The following is a 25,376-nucleotide window of genomic DNA, read 5'->3' on the forward strand; positions in this document are numbered from 1 at the left end:
AGGCAAGTAATTTGCGCCCCCCCCCCGCTGCACTGTCCCTCCCCCAGATAGTCCCTCGCTCTCTCTCCGCACCGCACCGCACGCCTGGCACCCTCCCCTCCACAGTGGGCGGCGACCCGGCGGCTCGGATCGGATTCGCACAGCCAGCACTGCAGTGAGAGAGAGTGAGTGAGCCAGGTAGGGGCAGAGAGCTGCGAGTGCGAGCGCGCCGCCCCCCCCCCCAGATGTTGCGCCTGGTGCGGCCGGCCCCCCCTGCACCCCCCACGCTACACCACTGGTATCCTGTGAACCCCCACCGCTGGTCTGGAAATCATCTACACAGGACGTCAACCACAGTTCACAAATATCCTGCTGTTCTTTATTAATTGCTAAATTTTGATGAACTTCCCACCAAACCAGTTTTGATCCAAATCAAGAATGACTTAGGTGCATTTTAAGCTGGAAACGTGCATTTTAAGCTGGTAAAGACACCAGGCCTGAAAATGTTAATATCCCATTCCCCGTGAAGAGAAAACCCTCACAATTCTAAACTCTGAATCCAGAGCCAGCCACACTGATGTTGTTGGGCTTGCAAGACCACCATTTTGTGAATGGCATTTTTATTTGGGGCAGCACACATGGCTCTTTCCTCACCCTCTCTTTTTGTGTTTCCCAACACCCATATAGCCGCCCAGAGTGGCTGGGGAAACGCAGCCAGTTGGGTGGGGTATAAATAATAAAATTATAATTATAATTATAAAAATTATTATAGGCCAGGCTGAGATGCTCAGTTGCCCAAGGCCACCAAATGAGATTTAATGGCTGCTCAATATCCAATGCCTTGAATCCATTTGGTCTGAAGCCCAAGCTTGCCCACAAGTCAAAAGCTCTGCCTTAACTCCCACAAGTACAGAATTCATGTAAAACATTTCTATCGCTTTGCAGTGTGCTGTTGTGGTTAGGGGACATGGGATCTATTATTAAAAAACCTGTCTCCTGCACCTATCAGTTTCTGTTTTATTAACTCTGCAATTGTAACAGTCCATTTGAGAGATCTGGTTCCTCGCCACGCCACCAGCATCCACTAGAGGGTGCTGTCACTTCTTCTTGGTTTCTTTGCAAGCCACTACATAGCGCTGAGCTACATTGAGGGGTGGAGAGTAGCCGTCTGCATAGCTGGTGTCTTCAAACAGCACGGAGTAATCGTCCTGCGGCTGAGAGAGAGGGGGGGGCAGAGGAGAAAGTTATGCATTATCTCACAGAGGGGAAAGGCCCTAGGTCCCATGACCTCAAGAGATAACCCCAGAGGAAATTCAGCCTAAGAGCAATGTTAATCAACTACTTTGTAGGATGACTTGGTCAAAGCAGGCTGTCCCTGCCCCAGACCCCTGCTACCTTCCAACACTTGCAATTCACAGAATCACAGGCACAAAGACCCAGGGTGGGAAGCAGGGGGGGGGGGGGACACAGGATAAAGCCCCACATTGGGGAAGTGCTAGATGACAGCAACACATGCATTCGCTTCATTTGGATGCAACTAGAACTTCAGTTCAGCGTTTCACGAACAAGCTCCCCTTTTTTCTCCTCCTGCAATGGCTGTGGGAATCAACCGTGGTTTGAAGAGGGCTCGTTTCAGTAAGACTAACCACAGTGTAACAAGGTTAGGACACAATGCCAAACCATAGTTTAGCCCCGCATCCAAACGAGACCATTATAGCTGCAGCAGTGCTCACGGTTTGCACAAAGAACCCAAGCTCAGTCTCCCAGTATCTCCATTTCAAATGCTTGGATAGAAGGAGAATGAAAAGACCTCTGGCAGAAAGTGGCCGTCAGCCAGGGCAGGCGTTGCTCGGCTTAGCGGTTCTCAACCTGTGGGTCCCCAGATGTTGTTGGACTACAACTCCCATCATCCCTGAGCTCTGGCCTTGCTAGCTATGGGTGATGGGAGTTGTAGTTCAACAACATCTGGGGACCTACAGGTTGAGAAAGGGTGGCTTAGATGGACCAATGAACTGACGCCATATAAGGCAGCTTTATATGTGGGAAGCAGGTTAGATGGCTTCCAAAATAGTTTAGACAAAATTCATGGGCAGTAGGCCTCCGTGGCTATTAGTCAGAGCAAGAAGAAGCAAAACTTTTATGTTCAGAGCCAGATGTTGACAACAAACCGCTGGAGATGGCTATCAAGGGACAGACTGGGGTTTTTCAGAGTTATCTGGCAGGATTCTGTCAGAAGCAGAATGCCAGGCTAAATGGACTTTTTGGTCTCGTTCGGGCAAGGCGGTTTTTATGGTGGCCTATAGGAGACAGTGCAAGACCAACGGGAGAGAAAGCGTCGGAGTCTCAGCTGCCCTGCCCTGTGGCCTCTTCCTTACCCGCTGTGGAGGAGTGTGGATAAGTGCTCGGTAGAAACAGGTAGTTTGTGGGTACAAGGCCAGGACCAGCTGATCTTTCTGGAACAAGGCCTCAGGGTCTGTTTCAGGGTTGGCCTTCCACTGGGGCAGGGGGATGATGCGGCGGCGGCTCAAGGTGTGGCGCCTGGAGAGAAGAAGCAGAGATTAAGGGCGGGGGGCAAATCTGACTTTCCCTCATCCCCTTCAAGAGTCTCTTCTTCACTTACTCTTTCCCTTCTTCGTCAATGTCATCCACCTCATACCTGGGGAAGAGAACACGGCAGGTGAGAATTCAATGTAAGCAAAACCATATGACTGTACAAGAAAAAGGAAGGTGGATTCCAACTTTTCCATGGACACCAAGCGGTGTGCATGGGAAAATTAGGATCCATCTTCTTTAGAAAACATTTCTGCACCTAACACAAATGCAACACAGGTTTTGTGGTATGGTCACCTATGTAGAACGCCTAGATAATTTATTTTATATCATTTAGCTGCTGGTCAGAATCTTCTCTGTTAGAAAGTCATCATCAGAACCGAAGAGGCAATAAGAAAAAAAAATGGTCACAGCAACTTGTCAGGATATACCTCTACTGAGATGTATATTTTAGGACCCACTATTTTAAATTACTGTGGCCCACCCCGGGACCCTAGGGTGAAAGGCAGCCAATAAATCAAAATTAAGAAAAATAATAGTAACAGGTGTGCCAATCTTTATACTTCAAACAACAAAGCTAACAAGCAATTTCCACCAAGATGGTAGAGGACCTTTCCTGAAGTAGGTCTGGCCTGCAGCATGGCCTGGCATTGTCTAGGACATTTGATGCACAATAGCTCAAAGCTTCTGAAAATGAGGCTCTGGGCTATGAAGCCAGAAGACGGCATGTCCAAAGCCAGGGTGAGCCAAGAGAAACTGGGTCACCCAGCAAAACACAGGCCAGAACCTCAGCTCAGGACCTCCAAGAGTACCATCTGATGAAGACAATTCTGGGAATGCAAATTACCTTGCCCTACTTCAGAGCTGCTCATTACAGAACTTTTACTTCTGTGTCAAAGCAGACACCAGAGAAAACAAAAACCCAGCGCTGACCTCCAAAAAGGACAGCAGGAACCAACCAGGCTTTTCCGCAATATTCCTCTCCCACTTGGCTCTCCAGATGTTGAAATACAACTCCCATCAATTCCAGCCACTGGTCGTTTGCTGGTGCTGATGGGAGTTGCAGCTCAGAAACAGCTGGAGGGCCAAAGGTTCCCATGCCTGCATTAGGCCACCACGAAGCCACTTTCTCTGAAGATGTAGCTGCTCACTTTTCAGCACCTCCTAGAGAACAGGCTCCAGGTGACCATTGCATTCATTCATACATCAATTTGGGCTCAGTCATTGGCACACAGACATGCCCAAACCACCACCAGACCTCTTGAAGAATCCTTTCTGACAATACATTTCTCCCTGAGGGCTTTAGACAGGGAAGGCCAAGCATCCATTTTGACTTCAAAATCAAATTTCTGGTGACTGAAACACCCATTCCTGGGCCCAGATACCTGTTCAAACACAGGGCTCCCCAAGCCGAATGCTACCTGTGACTGAAGGACGTGGAACCCCAGACTGCCTTCTAGTGCAGTCCTGTAGCCCCAGATCTACCAGACACACTCACTTGTTGGTGGCGTGGTTGTAGCTCACGGCCTCAGCCAAGATCCACTGCTCGTCTCCGTCGACCGTCTTGACACGAGCAGCCACTTTGTCGCCTGGCTTGGCCACGTAGTCGCTAGAGGCAGGGATGGCACCACAGAGAGGGGGAGGTCTGCGGTGGAGAGGGAGAGAGAAGCGGCTGTAAGCAGGCCTGAAGCATAAACGCACAGGAGAGGTCCCCAGCACCCGCCATGCGCCCCCTGAATAATCACTTCTCTCCAGGTTTCCCAATCCACAAGGGAAGAGTCATGGCTGACTGCTGAAGGAGCGTCATCAGCACACCGCGGCGCATGGTTTTGCGTGGCGGCTCCGAGTCGTTGTAGAGGCCGGCAATCTTGGCAGCTGTTAAGAGGAGAGGAAACGACAAGGAGGGCTTGGTTAGTGTCCAGGAAGCTCTTAAGAACATAAGATGGCCCATCTAGTCCAGCATCTTTTTATCACAATGGCTGACAAGATGCTTCTGTTTTAGCCATTCCCCATTTCCTTCCTGGAGAGAGGAGAGGATCCTCAGCTGACTTATTTCAACCACACCACTGCTCAGGGAAATCAAACTCACCCAAAGATTGCCCACGACATAGCTTGGAAAGCCATACACTGCCGGCCCTCTGTTTCTCCTGCTCCCTTGGTTAGTTAAATGTTATTGGCTTATGCTGGGATGGTTTGAAGCTGTTTGCTCCAAAGCTCTAAAGCTATCCACCCAACACAACTGATTTTGCCTTCTTGGGACCTTGCAGCACTCACCTATACGGCGTTCTTCCAGAAGAGACTTAATTTCTGCAATCTTGTCCAAGTCCTTGCGCAGGATGCTAGAAAAGGAGGCATAAACTCCAAGTAAGAGTCAATGGGAATTTCTTAAGGGAGTCGAAGTATCCCCACTGGCACATAACACTGAGCTGCACTCACTTGCATTCTGCTTCTGCATCAGCCTTGGCTGTTGTGTAGAGGCCACGTAATTTGGTCCGATAATATGGAGAAACTGAGCGGGAGACAGACAGGGAGATGAGACAGTAAACAGGAGGCCAAGGTTTCAGTCTCCCCACAATTCTTCCCTCACCCCTAGCCCTTTGGTCTCGTGGTATCTAAAATAGAAAAACCAGGAAAGAACTGAGGTCTTGGAGAGTATAAAGCAGATGTTTTAAAGTGGAGTGGAGTCGCAACTCACTCTTGTTTTCTGTTTGCATTCTCTCGTGCGTTTTCTGGATGTTGACTAGGTTGTGTTCACTTCTCGATCGTTCCTCCTAGGAAGGAAAGAGCTTATGGGTTACTTTACCAGCCATACAGAGTATCTACTTTAATACACAGACCATATTCACCCAACCTGCCTCACTCAAACCAATATTCTGTCCATCCCTCAGGATACAGACGCTTGACACAGCATCAAAACAAAATGGCAGCCACAAATTACCATGTTCCTTCCATCCCAAGAAACTGCTGGAGAGGCCCTTTCTTCTCCTGTGCTGGACATCCACAAGCAAAGAAGACTCTCTTTATCTGACCCAACTCACTTCCTATTGCTTCAGATTCCAGGAAAGCTACCATGTTACCTGTGTCTGTTTGATAAGCTGGTGCAACTCCCCCAGGAGCTCAGCAATGCGGGAATCGGCTGATACCAGAGCCATGTTACTGAAAGGGATAAAAAAAGAAAATAAAATTTAACTCAAAAATTGATTTCTTATGTTGTGCTTTATCTTGACTGTACTATTTCATTCTGTGGAAATTCTGCTCTTCAACATACAGCAAAGCTAACAGATTTTCCTAAGAGTTGGGAGGAGGGGTGAATGGGATTGAGGGCTTGTTTACTGTCACAAATGTGGACCTGTTTTTTCAAGACTGCAGAAGAGGTTTATCCCTAGAACCATAGAATTGTAGAGTTGGGAGGGACTTACACATAGGATACAGAACAAATGTGCTTGGGGTGACCTCAATGAACAGCACCTATCAAGATAATGATAGCTCTTAATACATGCAATTATGCAAAGCAGTGTGATAAAAAAAATAGGGTTTTCCCCCTAAACACATTTATTGATGAATGGATTCCATTCTACAGTAGAATGCCGAATAATGTGCTGGGAATTATTCCATGTTAACTCAGAAGCCCTTCAACTGTCCTTCATTCATGATGATTTTGGTGGACTGTCATACACAATCCCACTTTCAATACTATTTGTATCCTTGCTGGCAGAAATCTGTTGTTTTGAAGAAACAGCATAAATCATTTGTTAAGTCTGAGACTAATGGGCCATTTACTATCACATCCCTCAATGGGCTTCTTTTGGTTTTTCGTTTATCTAGGCTTCGTTTATCTAGGCTTCAGACACTCATGCTGCACCAGAATTAAATATAACAATCCCGCGTAGAACCACACTCCCAGCATGCACCACGGCCAGGCACCATTGAGCAGAGGCCAAAATCCCAACATGCCATGCGGCCTGACAGTGCGCGATCTTACTGTAGCCTTGAATCACATTTGCTGCAGGCGCGCCAGAATAAGCGGCGTGCACACGTGGCCCGGGTACACGCACTAAACATATCCTGAACACGCGTCAAGCCATACATACGTTCTGCTGTTTGCGCGTCGAGGAAAGCTCTACCGCACATCCCCGCATACTGTTGCTGGCATAATGGGAACTGCCTGCTCGAGTTCCCGGATGCTAAAGCCCGGCAAGCCTTGCCCCGTTGCCAGTGGCAGGGAATAGCTTCAGTGACGTTTCATGAGTGCGTCCGTCATTACTGCGGCGCTAAGTGGAAGTTCGCGTATGCTTTCCCTATGGGTTCCAGCAAAAAAGAGGGAACTGGGATATTGCCTATTTTATCTGCCACGGCTCATTTCGCTTGAGCGAGCTGCTGCTGACTGTCCTACTTATGCGGGGTTAAACTCTCTCCGTGTTAGCCCACTAATCTTCCGATGGCGAGAAGCGAACTGCCCTTTCAAACTGCCACCCTTCCCTTTTGATGGATGTAATAATGGAATACTAAATGGTTTAGCTTTTGTAAAATATGCATATATATGATATGCAAAATGAACCATAGAAAGAGAAGAATGGAAGTCATTGATATTTTAAGGCTGTTTAAATGAGTATTCTAAATTGTAAAACAGAAAATTTAATAAAAATGTTTTATATCTATACAACTGCCAGCCTTCCCTTTCTGCAAACTTCACCTTTCATCTTGTATCACATTTTGCCCTTACATGTGATTATTCCCCCCCCCCGCCCACAGCACTGTCGATAGTGTTTTTTTGTAATTTGCTGCTGCAGCTCTTTGAAAATCAGCCTCTGCCTATTCTCTTGAACGAGGGCTGCGGCCAATGATAAACCTTCTGCACGAGGGCCTCCTGGGAGTTGTAGTAATTACCATGGGGCGTCAGGCTCCGGGTCTACTCTACCGTCGGCATTTAATGCAAAGCATGGTGGAGCTGGGGCTGTTTAAATCCTGCTTTTCGAGGGTGGTGCAGCGCATGCGCATAGCAGAGCCACTAAAGCTGTTCTTTCTTTCAAGAGGAGTGGGGGAAAGCTCTTTTTGGGGACAGAGAAGTTGTTGCTCCTATGCAAGCTTCTTCCTAAGTAAGCCCCGCTGGCTATCAGTCGGACTTACTGTCAAGTATGTACGGGATTGCAATATTAATAAAACAGAATGAAGCTGCGTTGGAATTTTAGAGGATAGTGTCGCAGCAAATCCAACTAAATGGACAAGATTACTCAATAATCTAAAAATTTCTGATATCTGCTTTAAAAGGGGTTGTGGTGGAAACTAAATGCAAAATTCCCCCTTTCTTTGGAGGGGGAATCTCGTTTGTTTTAAGCAGTTGTACCCCGCTTTCTCAAAAGCTGTGAACAATTAGGAAATCAACATACGATCATCAGGACAAAAGGAAAACTAAACTAAGTATAAAAAGGAAGCATAGCCCATCAAATAAAAAGCGAAAGAAGTACATTGTAGGGAAATGTTTTAAAGACTTCCATACCTGATCTGAATCACAAGCAAATTATGAAGATGTGGTGAGCATGTATGGTTAGAATGCCTAGTGTCTTAGGAAAAAGGAAATCCTGGCAAGAAACCATAAAAAAGGCACCCAAAAAGGTTTAATGGAAAACGATAACCGATCAATTTTTTTCTTCTAGGACAGCTACAACCAAGGATCCCCCCCTGAAAGATCCCTGTGTTGTCTTCTGACTCTAGTTAATAATTCTTCTGCTTCCTTCTAGCAAATGAGAACAAACTGAACCAGGACTGCTGATCCTAGATAAGATTGTACAGCACTGGCAAAGCAGGACTGTCCGTTGCAGGGGAGGGGATTCAAAAGATAACTATGCCCCTAGCTTCAGTGATATCTACAGGTAGCCATTGGACCAGCTGTTTCAGGAAAAACAACATAAAGTTTCCTTTGAAGACCAACGATTTTATTGTGGAGTACATTGTTATCAGTTTTGTACAGATACTGTTATAGGGGCTGCAGCAACTGGGGTTTAGAGTAAAAAATTAAACAGTGAGGTCACGTTGTCGTGAAATGCAAGAGGTATTTTATACCAACTGCACAAATATAAGATGGGGGACACCTGACCTGCCAGTAGTACATGTGAATAGGATCTAGGGGTCTTAGCAGACCACATGCGTAACTTGAGTCAACAGTGTGATGCAGCGCCAAAGAAAGCTAGTGATATTCTGCATCAATAGAAGTATAGTGTCCCGATCAAGGGAAGTAAGAGTACAGTGGTACCTCTAGTTATTAACTTAATTCGTTCTGGAGATCCGTTCTTAACCTGAAACTGTTCTTAACTAGAGTTGTGCTTTTGCTAATGGGGCCTCATGCTGCCGCTGTGCTGCCGGCACATGATTTCTGTTCTCATCCTGGGGCAAAGTTCTCAACTCGAGGTAACTCTTCCAGGTTAGCAGAGTTTGTAACCTGAAGCGTTTGTAGCCTGAGGTGTTTGTAACTCGAGGTACCACCGTACTGCTCTATTGTACCACACCTGGAGTACTGTGTCCAGTTCTGGGTGCCACAATTTAAGAAGGATATTGACAAGCTGGAACATGTATAGACAAGATGATCAAGGGTCTGGAAGCCAAGCTTTATGAGGAATGGTTGAGGGGGCTGGGTATGTTTAGCCTGGAAAAAAGGGGTCTGCGAGGAGATCTAATTGCCATCTTCAAATATCTAAAGGGCTGTCATAAGGAAGATGAAGCAGGCTTGTTTTTTCCTACTCTAGAAAGTAGGATTCGAATGATGTATTCAAATTTCAAGGAGATTCTGACTGAACAGGGTAGAACTTTATGAGAGTATGAGCTGTTTGACAGTGGAATGGACTCCCTTAGGAGGTTGTGGGCTCTCCTCCTTGGAGGTTTTTAAGCAGAGGTTGGATGGTCATCTGTCATGGATGCTTTAGCTGAAATTCTTCCAACTGCACAATTCTATGATTCTATGATAGGTACAATCTGGAAATTCTATGTGAAGCTTCAGTGCAGGGATAGAGAATCTGGTGCCCTCCAGATGTTGCTGAACTACAGCTCCCATCACCTCTGCCCATTGGCCATGCTGGCTAGGACCAATAAGATCTGGCAGTCCAATGTCATGGAGAGCCACAGGTGAGCCACTCTTGCAATGCAGTCAGCAAGTGGCATTCATAGTTATGCTGACTGCAAGCATTGTCAGGCTAGACCTTCATGAAGAAAACTGAAAACTGCAACCATATGGAAATACGTGTGGCCGTGTCCCAAAAATGCGGTTTTATGGCACACACAAACATTGGTCCCTCCCTGCAGCTTCTGGAGTCTCTCTTCCCACCCACAGAAAAATAAACGGTTACTGCTAGGAAGAAGAAAAAGGGGAAATAAAAACAAAATGAAGCAATTGCTGTGTCATTTTGCATGGGGGCGGTTAAAATACAGACTGCTTACTGGAACTCTCAATACCCACACCAGAGCTCCCATGAAAAAAACCCTGCAAGCCAGGGGAGGGTGGTAGGTGTGGTATCAAGGAAGGTGATACATGTTTTCTGATTAGGCCACTGTTTATCTGAAACAGAATCAAATCACTTCTGTTCTCAAAAATACTGCTGAGTCTGCTGATTCTGAGATGGGTGTTGTTTCTTGTGCCCGCCCACAATCATCCCCTTAATGTTGTTATGGTGCTACAAGCGAGGCCACTCTTTTTCTAGGCTTTGATGGTTTGGAAGATGCTCATTAGATAAACACCAGCCACTTGGGTGAAAGGTTAGAGAGGGATATTTTGGAGTGTAGGCTATCTGGAAGCACAAATCTAATGCACATGTACTTGGAAATATGTCCCATTGAGTCCAGTGACTTTAGAAATAAGGTAAAGGTAAAGGGACCCCTGACCGTTAGATCCAGTCGCGGATGACTCTGGGGTTGTAGTGTTCACCTCGCTTTACTGGCCGAGGGAGCCAGCATACAGCTTCCGGGTCATGTGGCCAGCATGACTAAGCTGCTTCTGGCAAACCAGAGCAGTGCACGGAAACACCGTTTACCTTCCCGCCAGAGCGGTACCTATTTATCTACTTGCACTTTGACGTGCTTTCGAACTGCTAGGTTAGCAGGAGCAGGGACCAAGCAACTTTAGAAATAAGTCTCATTAATTATGTCCACAGGTAAGTGTGGACAAGATTGCAGGCTGGTTTTTGAAGTTTGACTGGCAAGAAGCAGTTTTGGGGAGTTGTGATGGCATGTTGTTGATTTTGGAGAAGTGATCCTGGTTTCAAAATTGTTGCTCCATCACCGGGTACATCCTCTGTTTGTACATTTGTAAGTAAACAAGATATTACAAAATGTCATGATACTCTCTGGTCAAAGACTGCTTCGTGGAGCTTGCCACTGGTCTGGGAAAAGGACACACCAGCTAATTTCTTGCTAAACAGCCCCGTGGTTTTGTTGGCTTGCTCAGTATTTGAGTTATTTGGACCAACCTTTTTCTTTCCATACCATCTCCTGAGGAGATGACGATGAACTAGAAAGTCCACATACTTTAGACCAGATTGAAGGATACCTCTCTTCTGGTCCAGCCCATTGCAGTGAGTGGGGGAGAGCATGCATTCTTGACTTTTCTCCCAACATTCCTGCATGCCCACGTAGAAGTATAATGTCTGGCAAAAAGCCTATGAGAGTAAAATCCAAAGCATGTGAGCCAAAATCTCTTCTTTTCCTGGCTCCCACACACTGGATTTTATGCTATATTCAGATACTCTATGCAGACATGCATATGCAGGGGTATGAAAACCAGGGTGAGTACACTAGCTGGCCAAAAGTACACTCAACACCCCTCCCTCTGATAGGCTGGATCAGGGAGACATATAGTTTATCCAGCTCCCTGTCATAGTCAGGTTCAAGCATTCTAAGAACAATTCTTTCAACAAATCTCCCTTCATGCCCCTAAATAATGCAATTCCTACTGTGTGTGCAACTAACAATACCAGTAATCAGATCGACCAAGTTTTTAAATTCAGCTTTAAAAGAGTCTTGGGTGAGTATATTCCATTTTTATTGGGGCAGCAGTGCTGGAGAGGCGGGTTTAGCCTTCCCAACTGTTAATAAGACTGGCAGGGCATGTCGAGGGAACAAACAGGAAAATATATCAAGATAGCATTCTCCACTTCCACCCCGCAGCAAGGAGCAATAACAATTTGAGCTGTGGAGATTTAGACAGGACTGGCCCAAGGCATTTTACTGTCTGAGGAGGCCAAAGCCAAGATGGCACGCCTCCCCCCTTTCCTCTCCCATTGGCTCTTAGGGTTTGTCCACACCAGAGCAAAATGTGGATTTGCACCTGCCTATGTCCCCATTAATGTGGGGGTATTTGCATGAAGGCCTCCCTATCCCAGTGTTGGTGTGGACCTTTCCCTTTTTAAATGTGGGGATTTTTGATCCTTGGAAAGTCTGAAAGGTACATTAACAGAAATGGAAAATGATCCTCCACCACAGCTGAGGGCATCAGGCTAGATTAGAAGAGCACAGGAAAGGCCACGTCCCACCATAACACCTGTTGCTTGAGGTAAAAGGTAAAGGTACCCCTGGCCGTTGGGTCCAGTTGCGGACAACTCTGGGGTTGCACGCTCATCTGGCTATATAGGCCGAGGGAGCCTGCGTATGTCCGCAGACAGCTTCCAGGTCATGTGGCCAGCATGAATAAGCCGCTTCTGGTGAACCAGAGCAGCACATGGAAACGCCGTTTACCTTCCTGCCAGAGTGGTACCTATTTATCTACTTGCACTTGATGTGCTTTCAAACTGCTAGATGGGTAGGAGCTAGGACCGAACAACAGGAGCTCACCCTGTCGCGGGGATTCGAACCGCCGACCTTCTGATCGGCAAGCCCTAGGCTCTGTGGTTTAGACCACAGCACCACCCGCATCCCTGTTGCTTGAGGTGGTCTCCCCTAAATGGTAGGTCCAGCCCTAGATTTAGAGCAATAAAATGGGGTGAGAGGTGTGGGTTAGCAGTTAAATCTCCTCCTCCAGGTCAGCTGCTCTGCTAAAAATTTCACCCCCACCCACTCACGGCTAATTTAAGGATTTTAAAAAAAAATAAGTTCAGGCAATACCATCACAGATCTCTCACATTATGTCTGTTTTGGCAAAAATGGTTAATGTGACTCCCGTCTCTAGATTTCTGTTGAACACAGAACCACACACACATACGACACTTTGCCTCTTCATCTCTTACTCTTAAAACAACTCTAGCTTCCACTGTGATCCAATTAACAACATAAGAGCAGTAGCTGGGATTTGGTATGGGTGTTTTGGGAAAAAAGAATTGCTTCAAGGAAAAACAGGAACAGCAGTAGAGTCACCTTGGAACATAACAATAACATTGACTCAGCCTCTCCTTGTGACTTGATCTGTTTGTGTGTCTTGGGCAGTATCCAAACCACAAGGACTCAGTCAGATAAAAATACACACATTTAGAAAAAGAGCAAAAGGGCCCTGCCTAGGGGGAACGTGAGACACAACACCAGGTAGAAAATGCAGGGCAGCACACCAGCGCAAAGAAATAACAGATCAAAATTTGGGTCTAGAGTTGATTCCACAAACTGGTGTGGCGCAGTACATAGGGTTAGACTAGGACCAGGGATCCTGGGTTCAAATTCCCGCTCAGCAATGAAGTCCACCTTGGGCCAGTCACAACCCTCAGCCTAAACTACCTCAAAGGGTTGCTGTGAGGATAAAATGAAGGGGAGCTGGAGGAGAGGTGTGTGCCAGCTTCAGCTCCTTTGAGGAACAGTGGGATAAAAAGCTGATAAACTGGATTGCATTTCTTGGTTCTATATGCATAATTTCTCAGAGCATGTGTAGATTAGCATCTTAACAGACACTAGAGAAATATTATAAGTCCTTTAATCACACAGGGACTCCCAATCCCTGGCAGTTGCATATAAAACAGAGGATTCCTTCCAACAGAGGACTGCCCTCTGCAATGGATGGCCAGTCTATGGCATCCATGTTCAGCACAAAGGGATCCCCTGTCTATCTGTTCAGCAGATGTGGGGAATCTCACCTTGCAGGTGGACACCAGAAGCTGCAAGAGACACACAAAAGAACGGAGCAGGAAATGCAAGAAGACATATCTCAGCATAGGATAAGGGACTGGAATATATGAAAGCCACTTTAGACCACTTCCGGTGGCGATTGCTATCCATCACAATCACAGAGTTGGAGGGGGCATGAGGACTTCTGGCCTACCCCACCCCTGGCTCCACACAGGAAATCCTAAGCTAGAGCACCCACAAAAGATGTCCACCTATCCATCCTCTGCCTGAAGATCTCCACCGAAGGAGAGCTCTTGGCAGGGGGCTCCATTTTCAAACAGTGCTTACTGTCAATGAGTTTCTCCTAATATTCTACCAAATTTACCCTCCTGTAGCTTCAGCCCATTAAAGAACAATCCTGTGCTCCGTGGCATCACAAACCTAGTTTCTCAGGTGCAGTGATGGAGGTAAACACTGCTTACTTGGTGCTACAGGGTATTATACAAACCACTCACTGCACTGTGTGGACAATTTAAAGTGGCTTTTACAATATGTAAGCAAGTATAACACAGCATAGAGTCATCATTCCATAGGCAAGATTGCACTGAAATAAACACTACAACTCTGTATGCCCAAAAGGGTAATTTAAAGATGTTACTAGTCCACATTATAAAAAATCTTGTGGCACTTTAAAAACAGATTATTTTGGCATAAGCTTTTATGAAGCATACTTCATCAGATCTGTGGCATATTCATTCATAGACAGATATGATGCAATGGAGTTGAAAGTTTATGCCATAATCTACTAGTCTTGATGGTGCTGCAAAAAAAAATTTCCCCTTGCAACGGACTAACAGGACTAATTTATCTGGAAGTAATAGTCCTAGTTACTAGTCCACTAATCTAACAAGTAGTTCACACTGTAATTTTGAGTATGTGATTAATAAAAAGTAAGCAGTAGATTCTACACTTGAACTAAGGAATGTGGTTTAAAGTTGGTTATTTCAGCTTTCCGTCAGACAGTCATGCTCAATATCATGATCAACACATAGACCCTCTCAAATATACACAAAGTGGATCAGGTCGTCCTGTGAGCAGAATGATGCCCAGCCCTCAGCACTCCCGGGTAACCACTTTGCAGAGAAATTTACAAGTTACTCAGCATGTTCCTGATGGAAAGTTTTGGTTATAAGATCAGGTGAGGGGTGGGAGTGGGAAGTCCTTGAGTATACGGAAAAGGAGATTGTATTGTCATGTGAAGGGGATTGGCACGATCAGATATTTTACCAGTTGCATCAGATTCTGAGATCTGTTGCCTGTAGCTTTAAGGGGTGGAAGAGGATGATGCAATTGTGGGTGTTGCTGGGGGTGTATATATATATATGTTGTCTCCCAAACACACTGAGAGAGAAAAACAGGCTCACAGAGAAGACAGATAGCACTTTGAACTCCTGGTTGTTGTCATTCCTTCCTTCCTTTTTCTCCGCTAGCTGTCAACGAAAGATCGGTCCCAGCATGTCGACTTCTTTCGTCCAAGTCGAGAAGCTACACCCAACGCCTTTCGAGGTGGAATACTTTGACCAGTATGATTTCTACAGCCTGACGGACAGATACAGCAGTAAGTGCACTGCAGAAATGGGGGAGAACCCAAAGACGGGAAAATCCCATATTGTGAAGGGATTCTTAGGGTTGCAGTAGAAACTATGCTCTGGGTCGTTTGAAAAACACTGGCATAGATAAAGAAGAAATGTATAGAAGGATGGCAGGGAACTAGGGGCAGTGTAAAACCGTAATGCTGAACAGCAAGCTGTGAGTGATCCCGTGCACAAGATTGCACCTCTGTTTGCTGCATTAAATTCTAACACCCCTGATTCCCTTCTCACAAATCTCCCACCGTAAAATTTGAATTCCAGCTTCACCCACATACATGCCTTGCAAGCCAAGTTTTTGTGCATCTTTAACCAATCCAGCTGTGTGCTGCCATAAAGTTGGTTAAAACAGGTTACTGGTCTGTAATAGCATTATACTGTAGTGATTTTGTGGCTTGCCTACAGCAAGGAGGAAAAAGGATGTCAAAGGGTTAACAAATCAGTACTAAGCGAAGGCATCCCTGGATGTTGTGGGTCAGTTATGTGGTGCGTTTTTCCTTATAAACAAACAGCCCCAAGTTACCATTGGAATGCTCTTCACAAACAGAGTGATGCATAAATGTGAATTACTCTGGTAGTGCCCGATTCACAAGATGACTAGCAAAGATCTACTGTCCTGCATGAATCACCTCTAGCTGTTCAAGTCTTTTCCTCCATGGGTGGAAAAGCAGCTAGAGGGTATGATTTTGAGTAGCAAAAAATGACCCCAGGGGAAAAGGTTAAAGGGCTTAAGTCACAGCTCCCTAGGCTGCTTTGCTTCATTCAGGAAAACTGCATATGCAAAGGACAAGCCACAGCAGCTCACCTCTGCTTCTTAGGCTAGGGGTGTGTGGTGAAATTAGCATTAGCTAAAAGCTGCAGAATCCCTACCCCTAGTAACACTAGAGAAGCAGATGCACGCTAGTGCATGGCCACCCCTCACCCTCAAAATAATTAGCTGTTTGGGGAAATTATAGTCCAACTGCCTGTGATGTAGAATACTATTAAGTTGTGTTTGGTTCCACTAGGTGGCTCCTCCCGCAAAGGTCGTTCCAAGAAAGAGGCGGAGGATCATACAAACCGCCCAAATCCTGGGGGCCATGAACGTAAGATAGTATTGAAGCTGCAACGCACGGAGCAAAAACGGAAAGGGACAGCATCCAACAAATGAAAAACGCAGGTGAGAGGCCTCCTCTGTGCTGCTCAACAAAATGGCCGCCCTTCTGCCAATGAAAGGAACAAGATGTCCACTATATAAAAAAGGGGCTGCCCCTTTTTTAAAGGCAAGAGACATAATCAGAAAACAATGGGAACGGTACAAATTTAGGGTAATACATATTTAAAATCCCTTCACTTTTCACTACTGGGTGTGGATCAGGTGTCAAGCCAATACTCACACATGGGCCACAGGAAGTTGTGGTGTGCACTGCTTACAAATCTTTCCCTCACTCCCCCCCCCCCCCCACAGCTCTGAGTCTGATCACAACACTCAGGTTCTGGACACAATGGCAACGTCGATATGGAGATAGATGAACGCCACGCAATGGTGGTTTCTTTTGAGGAGGAACAAGGTCTACTGCTCGCAGCAAGTGAGAGTGACGCTGAAGAAGGTCAAGATGACCGCAGCCCAGCCCAACAACCAACGAGGATGAGACTGAGGAAGAGACGGCCACAGCAGCCATCCCTCACACCTCATAAAGGCCAATGGAAGGATGCATATTTAAGCTCAGAATAGAAAATAAAACCTTCCAAGCCTTTCCATTTGGGTTTGGGTTTTTAAAATTGTATTGCAAACTGCCCTGAGGTAAATTTACAAAGGGTTATATACAGTTGATATACAAATGTATCAAATAAACAATATACAGATTTTAATTACTTGCCTGGGGGTGGAAACTCTTCACCCATTTACTTACTTATATTTAATTGCCTATGTAAAAGTCTTTGCCCTTTTCCCAATTTTGGGGTGGTAGCTGCTGATCTACAAGTAGTGAAACTGGGAAAATCATCACGGACAGCATGAATTCATAGAAAAGCTGCATCCGCAGAGCACCAGAAAGGGCAGAAGGGAAGGCAATATATTCAAATTGCACACCCCAAACCCAATGTACTTTCTAGATTAAATAAAGATGCATGACTGTTTTCTTGTGACATTCATTTGAATGGAGCTGGGCCAGGAAACATGAGGAAAAAGCAGAAATTAAAACCAGGAGGGGAAGGAGCTACATGTGAGGACTAAAAGCTTCTGGATGAAAAAAAGAAGCCAAGGCAAATTCTACAGTGAGCTTTATTAAATTCACCACCCTCCCCACACCCACCCTTAGTGGTAATGTTTGCTGGAGCACATTGCAGAAAGAGAAACTTGTTTTACTGAAGCCCTAGGCAAGGGGTTCATACCAGCAATTTTTTAAAAAGCTTCTAATGAGTATATTTTACGAATTTCAGGCTACACCCCTACTCTTCCCCATCACCACCTTAATATCAGTTCGTACCAACAAAAGACACAAAGCTTCAGAAAATGGTGGGGAAGAACCAAAATGGTGAGCCGATTAGCAGTGACACAGCCATAAATTCTGGCTCCTCTCCTTTCCTTGACAAACTTGACAAACTTGGAAGTTGGTAGTTGGCATACAGACCATGGGCTATTTTCTGTTTGTAGGGAGAGAAAGACGATTGAAATTGAACTCTTGCGCCCCTGTTCCATTGACTATAGCACCACCACTATCCCATTTGGGGATAGGGCTTGAGAAGTTATAACCCCGATTGTAACATTTTTGTGCAGCTGTGAGGGCAATTTAGAAACTCAAATTATGCCATTTCTCTTGGATCACGGTTTAAATCCAAGTCTCTTAAAGCAAGGGATTAGAGAAAAATAGCTCCCTCTACATTGAAAAGTTTCTAATCCTCACAACATGATTGGTTACTGCTACTGCCACTTGCCTCAATATGTGGAGTATCTCAAAACAGATGGAAAGATCAGTCTCTCATGGAGAGCCATTTCATGAGGCACAGATACAGCAATTACATCGGAGATGTCTGAGAATCAATGAATGCAGCTGAGGGACCCATATGAGGGAAATTAGCTGAGACAGCCCTTTTTTCCAGACAGGTGCCACTAGATGTGTGGGATGAGACTCCCAGTATGCTACAATGAGTGCTGGAGACAGTTATAGCTTATATTAAAAATGCAGTTATGGCGAGAATTCACAGCATTAAGTATCAGCATAGGTAGGACTGCAGAACGAACGAGAGGGCAGTGGTTATCGGCAAAAATGTCCTGACTTCCCCTCAAGAGCTGGTATCAGTTGAAGGCACTTCGTAGTGTGAGACGGAGGATGACATGGGCATCTCCAGTCCTAATGCAACATCCAGAGATGTTCTGAGGTATTGCTTGCCAAAGGATAAGAAGAAGACACTGAACTTGACATTTAACAGAGACAAAAGTCATCCTAAGGGACAGTGGATGGGCCAAGGCTAGTTACAGGTGGAAGTGATGCAGAGATGATGCATTGCCAAAGGAGGGGAGTACCAATTAGGGTCATGAAGACAGGTGGTCCCCATCTTAATGAAAATGATGTTAGTAGCCAGTAAAAGAGCATTATCAGCTTGATAGTGTTGCCAATTAAAAACTTGGTTATTTAGGAGTGACATAGTTCAATCAGGTGCAAAAAGCAGCTGGGCAATGCTGCTGTTGCTCCCTCATGAGGCCACAGAAAAGGCCAGAGGCACCATCCCATTAAAAGCTAAGTGTAGCAGCCTTAGCAGGACTCATAACAAGTGCGGACGCAGGGCACCACTGGTGTGACTGATCCCAGTTCAGAAGAACACAGGGCGCCCACTCCTATCCAATCAAATACAAGGAGTTGACCTATATAGAACAGATGCCAAGTCAATTTAAAGCCCTTGAAATGGCGTTTTTAAAAAAAAACCTGGCCCCTTAGGACGGTTCACAGTTGCTGTACAAATCTCTGTTCTCTGGAGTGACTCAGAGGGGAGAGATTTTAACGTGGCAGGGGATTGGCAGTCTCTTTGAATCCATTAGGGAGGGGTTTCAGCTCAGGTCCTGCTCGCCGATGCTTTGGCGAAGGTATTCCTCATAGAGCTGTCTCTGCAGAAAAAACAGAATTAGTTGTAAGCTGATACACTGGCCAGCCCCTTCTCCTAGGAAGGATATCCCCAACCTACCATTACCCAGAATCCCACACAGGAGTCATGAACCCTGCCTCTCCTAACCATGATCCTTTGGCACAGATGCCAAGCCCCTTGTCATAATTCCAAACCAAATTCCCAAAGCTGTCAACCTTTTTTTCTAGCACCACGTCCACTACATAGTCTCGCCTGTCCTCCAGCTGCCGCTTCTGTTTCTTTGAGAGAGTGGGCTTTGTCCTAAACAAGAAAGGAGGAGGGATATGTTAGTGTGGTGCATGTCTCCTCTGCACAAGGCTCTCTTAGCGTTAAGCCGAGAGAGCTTCTTACCTGAAAGTGTAACTGGCCAAGAGCAGGAGGAGAATTGAGAGGCCAAGAAGACCAAAGAATACTGTTAAGGTTTGCTCTTCAGGGATAAGGCTCCACATGGAAGCAATTGGACGCTGAAAAATAAGATAGTGGGTGTAAGACACAAGAGTTTGTATTCACAGAGGAAATCATAAGAGCTCACATACTATTTGCTTTAAATATTTTTTTACTAAAAATCCAAACATTTTATGGCAAGACAATCCAAATTTCCTACTGACAAAATTGAAATTCTGTGTCCTGCAAAAAATAAGCAATATAAGCATGCATGTTTTAATTATGTTTATCATCAACTGTTGTACTATCTAGGCACTACCCAAATTTATTGTTTGCTTTTTAAAGAACCACAGTTGCTTTCCCCCAAAAAAACAGTTTTCTTATTTAAGAAAAAAGAAAGAAAACTGGGATTCTTACTGCACTGAATTCTGCAACCATGTTGCATAGGGGAAGAATTATAGACAGCACACAGCCATAGTTTTCGCTATCAAAGTTAATTTATCTAGCATTTGTGACCACAGGGTATATCCAGTTAGTCACACTCCGAGGATGCCCATTAAAAATAATGTGCCCTATTAACTTAGGTCCATTCTTTTATTTTTTCTTTCTTTCATTCTTTTCAGTGGGTCTAGTCTGGGTAAAGCTTGGATACAACCTTCTGACTTATTTCTTCCACCCTCTAGAGATGCACAAGTGAGGAAAGAATGGCAATTTTCTAATTGCTCCTTTTAAAAGCTTGCTTTCAAACTCTTATACATGAAAGCTAAAACATGGCTTCTCCTCTCCCCTGCCCCTTCAAATGAAAGCAAAGATTCTGTTACACTATTACTTTTACACTAGCACAGAATTGTGGATAATACATGGCTCCAGTCATAAAAAGTGTAATGGAGCTTAACTGAGGAGCATCCTGAGAAAGCACAGGGGGAAATAGTGATTATGAGGCAATGAGGAGCAATGGGAAGCTGAATTGAGGGAAGGTAAGCAAAAAAAAGCACTCACCATGGACAGCTCTAAGGCCTGGCTTTGCTCTTCTCCCAACACCAAAGTCCAGAGTTGGCGAGCAAAGGCTGTACCAAAGAGCAAGGTCACGAGGAGAAAGATGGGCAGGAGGCAGCCTGCTAGCCCAAGCAGCGCTCCCCGGAAACGAGCACGGAAGTTGCTGTTTCTGGCCTCGCTGGGCACATAGAGAGGAGAGAAAAAGAGCAAAATACACACACTTGGGAACGAGGAAGACCACTACAATGTCCCAGGCACTCAAATTCTGCTACCCCTAATGCACTCATAGATGTCTATTTCCTGATTTCCTCTCCAATCTCTTTCACAATTTCTAGAGAAGATCTCTCCGGCCCCAAACACATGTTAATTAACTGCTCAATGTCCCTCCCACATGCATTTCACTTCAGGGCAGCCAGGTGGGCTTGCTAACCCGCCTTTTCATCCCATAAAAACTTCACACTCCATTCTTCCATCTGTGATTTGATGTGCTATCCTGCTCCCTGCCAACTGCTCCTCACAGCCCACCCCTTCACAGACTGACAAGCAGCTTCAGCTCTTATGAGGAATATGGCAACGTTCAAGACATTCATCATTCGCTTCCCACAATGCCGCGCTCTTACTTGTCCTCTTCTAGCAAACGCTGCGTGGCCTCCTCGATGAGGTGGCAGTCCCGCTCCAAAGCGTTGAGTGTGTGCTGCACAGTTTGGCTGATTGTCTTCTCGATGGTTCGGCAGATCTCCTCAATCTGATTAACGCACCGGCTTGGCTGAGGGACAGTGTTAGGCTGGTTACACACACCACCATTCATAGCCCATCAACATCCTCCTAGCAAATCTCACTTTTCTCAAACACACCAAGGTGCAACTGTTTTGCGTATTTTCTTCCCCCTTCCCAAGGCTTCCCACCTTTTCGTTAACTTTACTTCATGGAGGCTTCCCCATCACCTCTGAAATGGCAAAGGGTTGCCACTCACCTTATTGGAGTTGGGGATGTAGATTGTGGGCATATCAAACCCGCACTTATTGAGGCCTGGGCGCTTGCAGAGTTCCTGGACAATTTGCATCAACACCCTCTGTCAGGAAAGAGAACAGATCAGAATCAAGAAAAAAGGGAAAGACCTTGTGCTGCTCTAGGCTGCTTCCCTTACTGAAACAGACATTCTGTCTCCCGTTTCTTGATCATTATCCTCAAGACAACCTCACCCTGTGAGTACCTGTCTGTCACCTTCTGCACCCGCCTCATCAGCCTTGCTGAGGTAAAAATGCAGCTTGTCTCCGTGCCCCTCATTGAGGTTCTCCACAATGTTGAGAGTGCGTTTGCAAAGGGCCTGTCCCATGGGGTCAAAAAAGACCAGGATGAGGTCGCAGAGCTGGCCTGGAAGCAAGACAATGGCAGAAGAAGGGAGTTAATCTACAGTAAAAGATGCCTCATGCTAAAATATTCTCCCTACTGCCACTGTGGCAATGCAGCATTTCTCTATGAATTATTGCCACAAAGTTTTATCATCACTTGCAAAGATATTTTCACAAATTCTCCCAAAGACACTTATTACTAATTATGAAAAAAGCAGCAAAAACCTAATTAGGAAAGAAAACAGCAAAAACATCAATTTTCCCTTCAGATTCCAACCACCACCGCATCTTTGTACCGCAGAGTTTCCTTTCTTTATACCTCCATTCCAGTTGTCCCCACACAGGTCCATTTTCATTTAGATACTAGCTTGATCCAGAATAACAGTTCTTCCCAATGCTTTTTCTAGATCAGAATGGTGAAAATGTGGCCCTCCAGGTGTCACTGGACTCCAATTCCCTTCAGCCCCAGCTGGCACAGCCAATGGTAAGGGATAATGGGAGTTGATGTTCAATGACACCTGGAGGCTTACAGGTTCCTCATCTCTGCTCTGGATTAAGAAGAATAAGAAAGCCTGCCGGATCAGGCCAAAGCCCCATCTAGTCCAACATTCAGTCCTCACAATGATCAATCAAGATCACTGTAGGAAGCGTGCAAGCTGAACCCGAGCACAATTCCCAGCAATTGGTATTCAGAGGCATAATGCCTCCAAAAGAGGAATTCATTAAGAGACAACTCCATTCCGTTTATCCATACTGCTACACTCACCAAACCAGATAAGTGCCCCTTCCACATCAAAAGGATATTTCATGTCTCCGTCCACCAAGCCTGGCGTGTCAAGGAAAGTGACCAGGGGGAACTGCTTCTGCTTAGAGGTACAGATCTCAGTGCTCAGGTACTCTGGCACACCTAAAAGAAAGAGGGGAGGCAAAATTAAGACTCTGAAGTAGGCTCTTACCACTGACAGATGCTAAGCACTGTGTCTGTTCTCTACCTCTCCTGAAAACAAACACCATACTCCAAATCATTCTACCCACTGTGGTGATGTAACTCAAGGTGGTGGAGTTCCACAACCCCACATATCTCAATGACTTGATGGCATGATTTCAACAGCCACCCACAAATCCTGTAGATGCCAGTTGCCTGCCTTAAGGAACAACTGATCCAATTCATGTCACCGTTTAATGCAGAGGTCCACTCCTTGCTCTTAATTGTTTGCAACTAACCTTTGAAACTCTGCAAGGCCTGGAAATGGGGGTACAGATGGAGTGTGGCATTACCCTGTAATAGGGGGGGAAACAGAAGAGGTTAGAACACAGGATACTGTACTACAGTACAGATGGCATTGAAAAGATCAGACAAAATCTTGGCCATAGGTCCATCCTATATGTTAATCATGAATTCATTATTTAAGTTCTTCAGTTATTCCAGATTGTCTTATCCACTCAGCTGCTTATATAAGTGGAACTGATAGTGTTACACATTTACAAGAAATCAATCTTTGTGAGTGTGGCACCAGCTATACTTCGGAACTCCTTGCCTACTGATATCAGTAATTTCTACATCCTCAGTCCAGAACATTGCAGGAAGCCAGTCATTTTCTCTTGGAGCATTGTGAATCAGAAAAGAAATTCTCACCGTGAGAGATTCTCGCTTCCTTCCACTAGTGATGAAGGTGAAACCCTGAGTCTCAATAGCTACACCGGTTCGTTGAATGTGCTCCTCAACATACCTGCAGGAAAACATTGAAGGGAGCAAGATGCTTTTGAATGATGGAAATGTCATTTGACCCATTCCCACCACAAAACTACCCTGGGTATCTTGTAGATTATAGCCCCCTCTTTGCATACTAAAACCAGCCAGTATGAATGCGAGCCCTCTGGTACTCAGAATATCCTGTCCAACCCATCAACTAGCAATAATTCATAGCAAACTGTATCTTGCATAAATATCAAGGAGTTCCACGAAATGACACCTGTCTCTTTTGTTACTATGTATCAGTGTTAAGAAACCACCCTAACAGCCCTGCAGACACACCAATGCCTCCTATTCAGCAGCAACACCTTCCTCAAGTCATCAAATACTTGGGGGGTGAACTGGAAGTTTGGCAGAGACCTGAAATGCACCACCACCAAACCCTATAGGACTACCCCAGAGCGCCATGCACCCAAGGCCAGATTTAGGTTTGATGAGGCCCTAAGCTACCTAATGGGGCCATTTATATGTCCAGCTGTCCTTTGTCAACAACAAATTGTCACTGTTTTTCATGTTGAATATATGCTATATGGTAATTTATGGACCTAACAGGTATCTAAAGCCATTTGTCACTGTTGCTGTATGTAGGTTTTATTTTATTTGGTTTTTTTATCTTATATTTTGGAAATATACATCCAGTAGTTTTTTTCCTTTAAAATTTTTTTGGGAGCCCAAGAGAGTGGGGCCCTAAGCTATAGCTTGTTTAGCTTATACATAAATTCGGCGCTGCATGCACCCATGCCAGCACACCCCTTGGCACGATACTCTGCTTTCAGCTCACTTGGGTTTGCCAAAAATGAGTCTCTTAATGTCAGGGTTGTGGGTTCGAGTCCCACGTTGGGCAAAAGATCCGTGCACTGCAGGGGTTGGTCTGGATGACCCTTGGGGTCCCTTCCAACCCTACCATTTCTATGAGTCCCTTTGCCCTCCTTTGTATAGCCCTCTTCAGCTCACCAGTTGATGAAGCTGCTCTTGCCAGCACTGTGGTTCCCCATCACCATGACAGTCACTTTGCGGCGTGGTGGGAGCAGAGTCAGGCCCAGGCGCCCCCCAATGGACACCAGCCCTGGGAGGGGGAGGGGAAAGGTTAGCTCCTGCACACACACCCCACGCAACCCTTCAGAGGCCCCCCACCCCAGGAAGACCCCCCCCATCTTTTTGCCCCATCCCCAACTCTCACCATGACCCGGATGCACATAAAGCGAGTGCGCCTCCCGCAGGACCCGCTCGGTCACGGATTCAGACACACTCGCGGCCGCCGGGTTCGCGGCCTCGCGAGGCTTCCCACCCTTGCCCCCAGGCATGGCTACCGGAGAGCGAGGAGCCAACGGAAACGGCAAGGAAGCCTGGGAAGCGGGGCGGAAGCGAGGAAACTACAGCTCCCGAAAGGCACTGCGCGCGCGTGCGCGTGAGGGAGGGGGTTTGTCTTTCCCATAAGGCATCGCGCCCAGCAGGTAGTCAAACCGCGTAGACGTTGCCGCTCTCTTAAGTAGACTCAGGTGTAATGCAGCGGCATTACAGTTCCCATGGGGCAACGCGATCTGAGGCGCCAATCAAACGAGGAGCGAAACCCAAAGGGGGTTTAGTCGTGATGGTTGTTTGCAT

General features: G+C 45.8%; 2 protein-coding genes across 4 annotated transcripts; both read right to left on the reverse strand.

Moving 5' to 3' along the window:
- Window positions 1-336: 336 nt before the first annotated feature.
- On the reverse strand, window positions 337-6,736 carry SGF29 (SAGA complex associated factor 29). 3 transcript variants are annotated; one of them, XM_083409376.1, is made up of 11 exons: window positions 6,621-6,717; window positions 5,949-5,997; window positions 5,607-5,685; window positions 5,225-5,300; window positions 4,966-5,038; window positions 4,804-4,868; window positions 4,275-4,404; window positions 4,028-4,174; window positions 2,600-2,635; window positions 2,355-2,517; window positions 337-1,193 (listed from the first exon to the last, which is right to left on the reverse strand). In XM_083409376.1, the coding sequence occupies exons 3-11, from the start codon at window positions 5,679-5,681 to the stop codon at window positions 1,077-1,079; spliced, it is 882 nt and encodes a 293-aa protein (XP_083265502.1). In that variant the 5' UTR covers window positions 5,682-5,685; window positions 5,949-5,997; window positions 6,621-6,717; the 3' UTR covers window positions 337-1,076. The 3 variants fall into 3 exon arrangements, with proteins under 3 accessions (XP_083265502.1, XP_083265501.1, XP_083265503.1); XM_083409375.1 differs by lacking the exon at window positions 5,949-5,997 and having other exon boundaries at window positions 6,621-6,736; XM_083409377.1 differs by lacking the exons at window positions 5,949-5,997; window positions 6,621-6,717 and adding an exon at window positions 6,310-6,328.
- Window positions 6,737-17,430: 10,694 nt separating this feature from the next.
- On the reverse strand, window positions 17,431-25,290 carry LOC310662286 (uncharacterized protein). Its single transcript, XM_083409066.1, has 12 exons — window positions 24,952-25,290; window positions 24,726-24,837; window positions 23,655-23,748; window positions 23,243-23,297; window positions 22,785-22,925; window positions 21,880-22,040; window positions 21,640-21,738; window positions 21,287-21,432; window positions 20,670-20,844; window positions 19,638-19,750; window positions 19,463-19,547; window positions 17,431-19,269 (listed from the first exon to the last, which is right to left on the reverse strand). Exons 1-12 carry the CDS (start codon window positions 25,073-25,075, stop codon window positions 19,213-19,215), a joined length of 1,362 nt encoding a protein of 453 aa, XP_083265192.1. The 5' UTR covers window positions 25,076-25,290; the 3' UTR covers window positions 17,431-19,212.
- Between the last annotated feature and the right edge of the window lie 86 nt (window positions 25,291-25,376).

Source organism: Podarcis tiliguerta (genome assembly GCF_965153285.1).
Source record: "Podarcis tiliguerta genome assembly, chromosome: 13".
In the NCBI taxonomy this organism is placed as follows: Eukaryota; Metazoa; Chordata; class Lepidosauria; order Squamata; family Lacertidae; genus Podarcis; species Podarcis tiliguerta.

Coding starts and splice junctions, on each gene's coding strand:
- SGF29 (XM_083409375.1), bottom strand. CDS start 5,681: ATGGCTCTGGTATCAGCCGATTCCCGCATTGCTGAGCTCCTGGGGGAG. Junction 5,301..5,606: donor AGCTTATCAAACAGACACAG/GTAACATGGTAG, acceptor TTTCCTTCCTAG/GAGGAACGATCGAGAAGTGA. Junction 5,039..5,224: donor AATGCAAACAGAAAACAAGA/GTGAGTTGCGAC, acceptor TCTCCCGCTCAG/TTTCTCCATATTATCGGACC.
- LOC310662286 (XM_083409066.1), bottom strand. CDS start 25,075: ATGCCTGGGGGCAAGGGTGGGAAGCCTCGCGAGGCCGCGAACCCGGCG. Junction 24,838..24,951: donor TTATGTGCATCCGGGTCATG/GTGAGAGTTGGG, acceptor TCCCCCTCCCAG/GGCTGGTGTCCATTGGGGGG. Junction 19,751..20,669: donor AGGCCTTAGAGCTGTCCATG/GTGAGTGCTTTT, acceptor CTTATTTTTCAG/CGTCCAATTGCTTCCATGTG.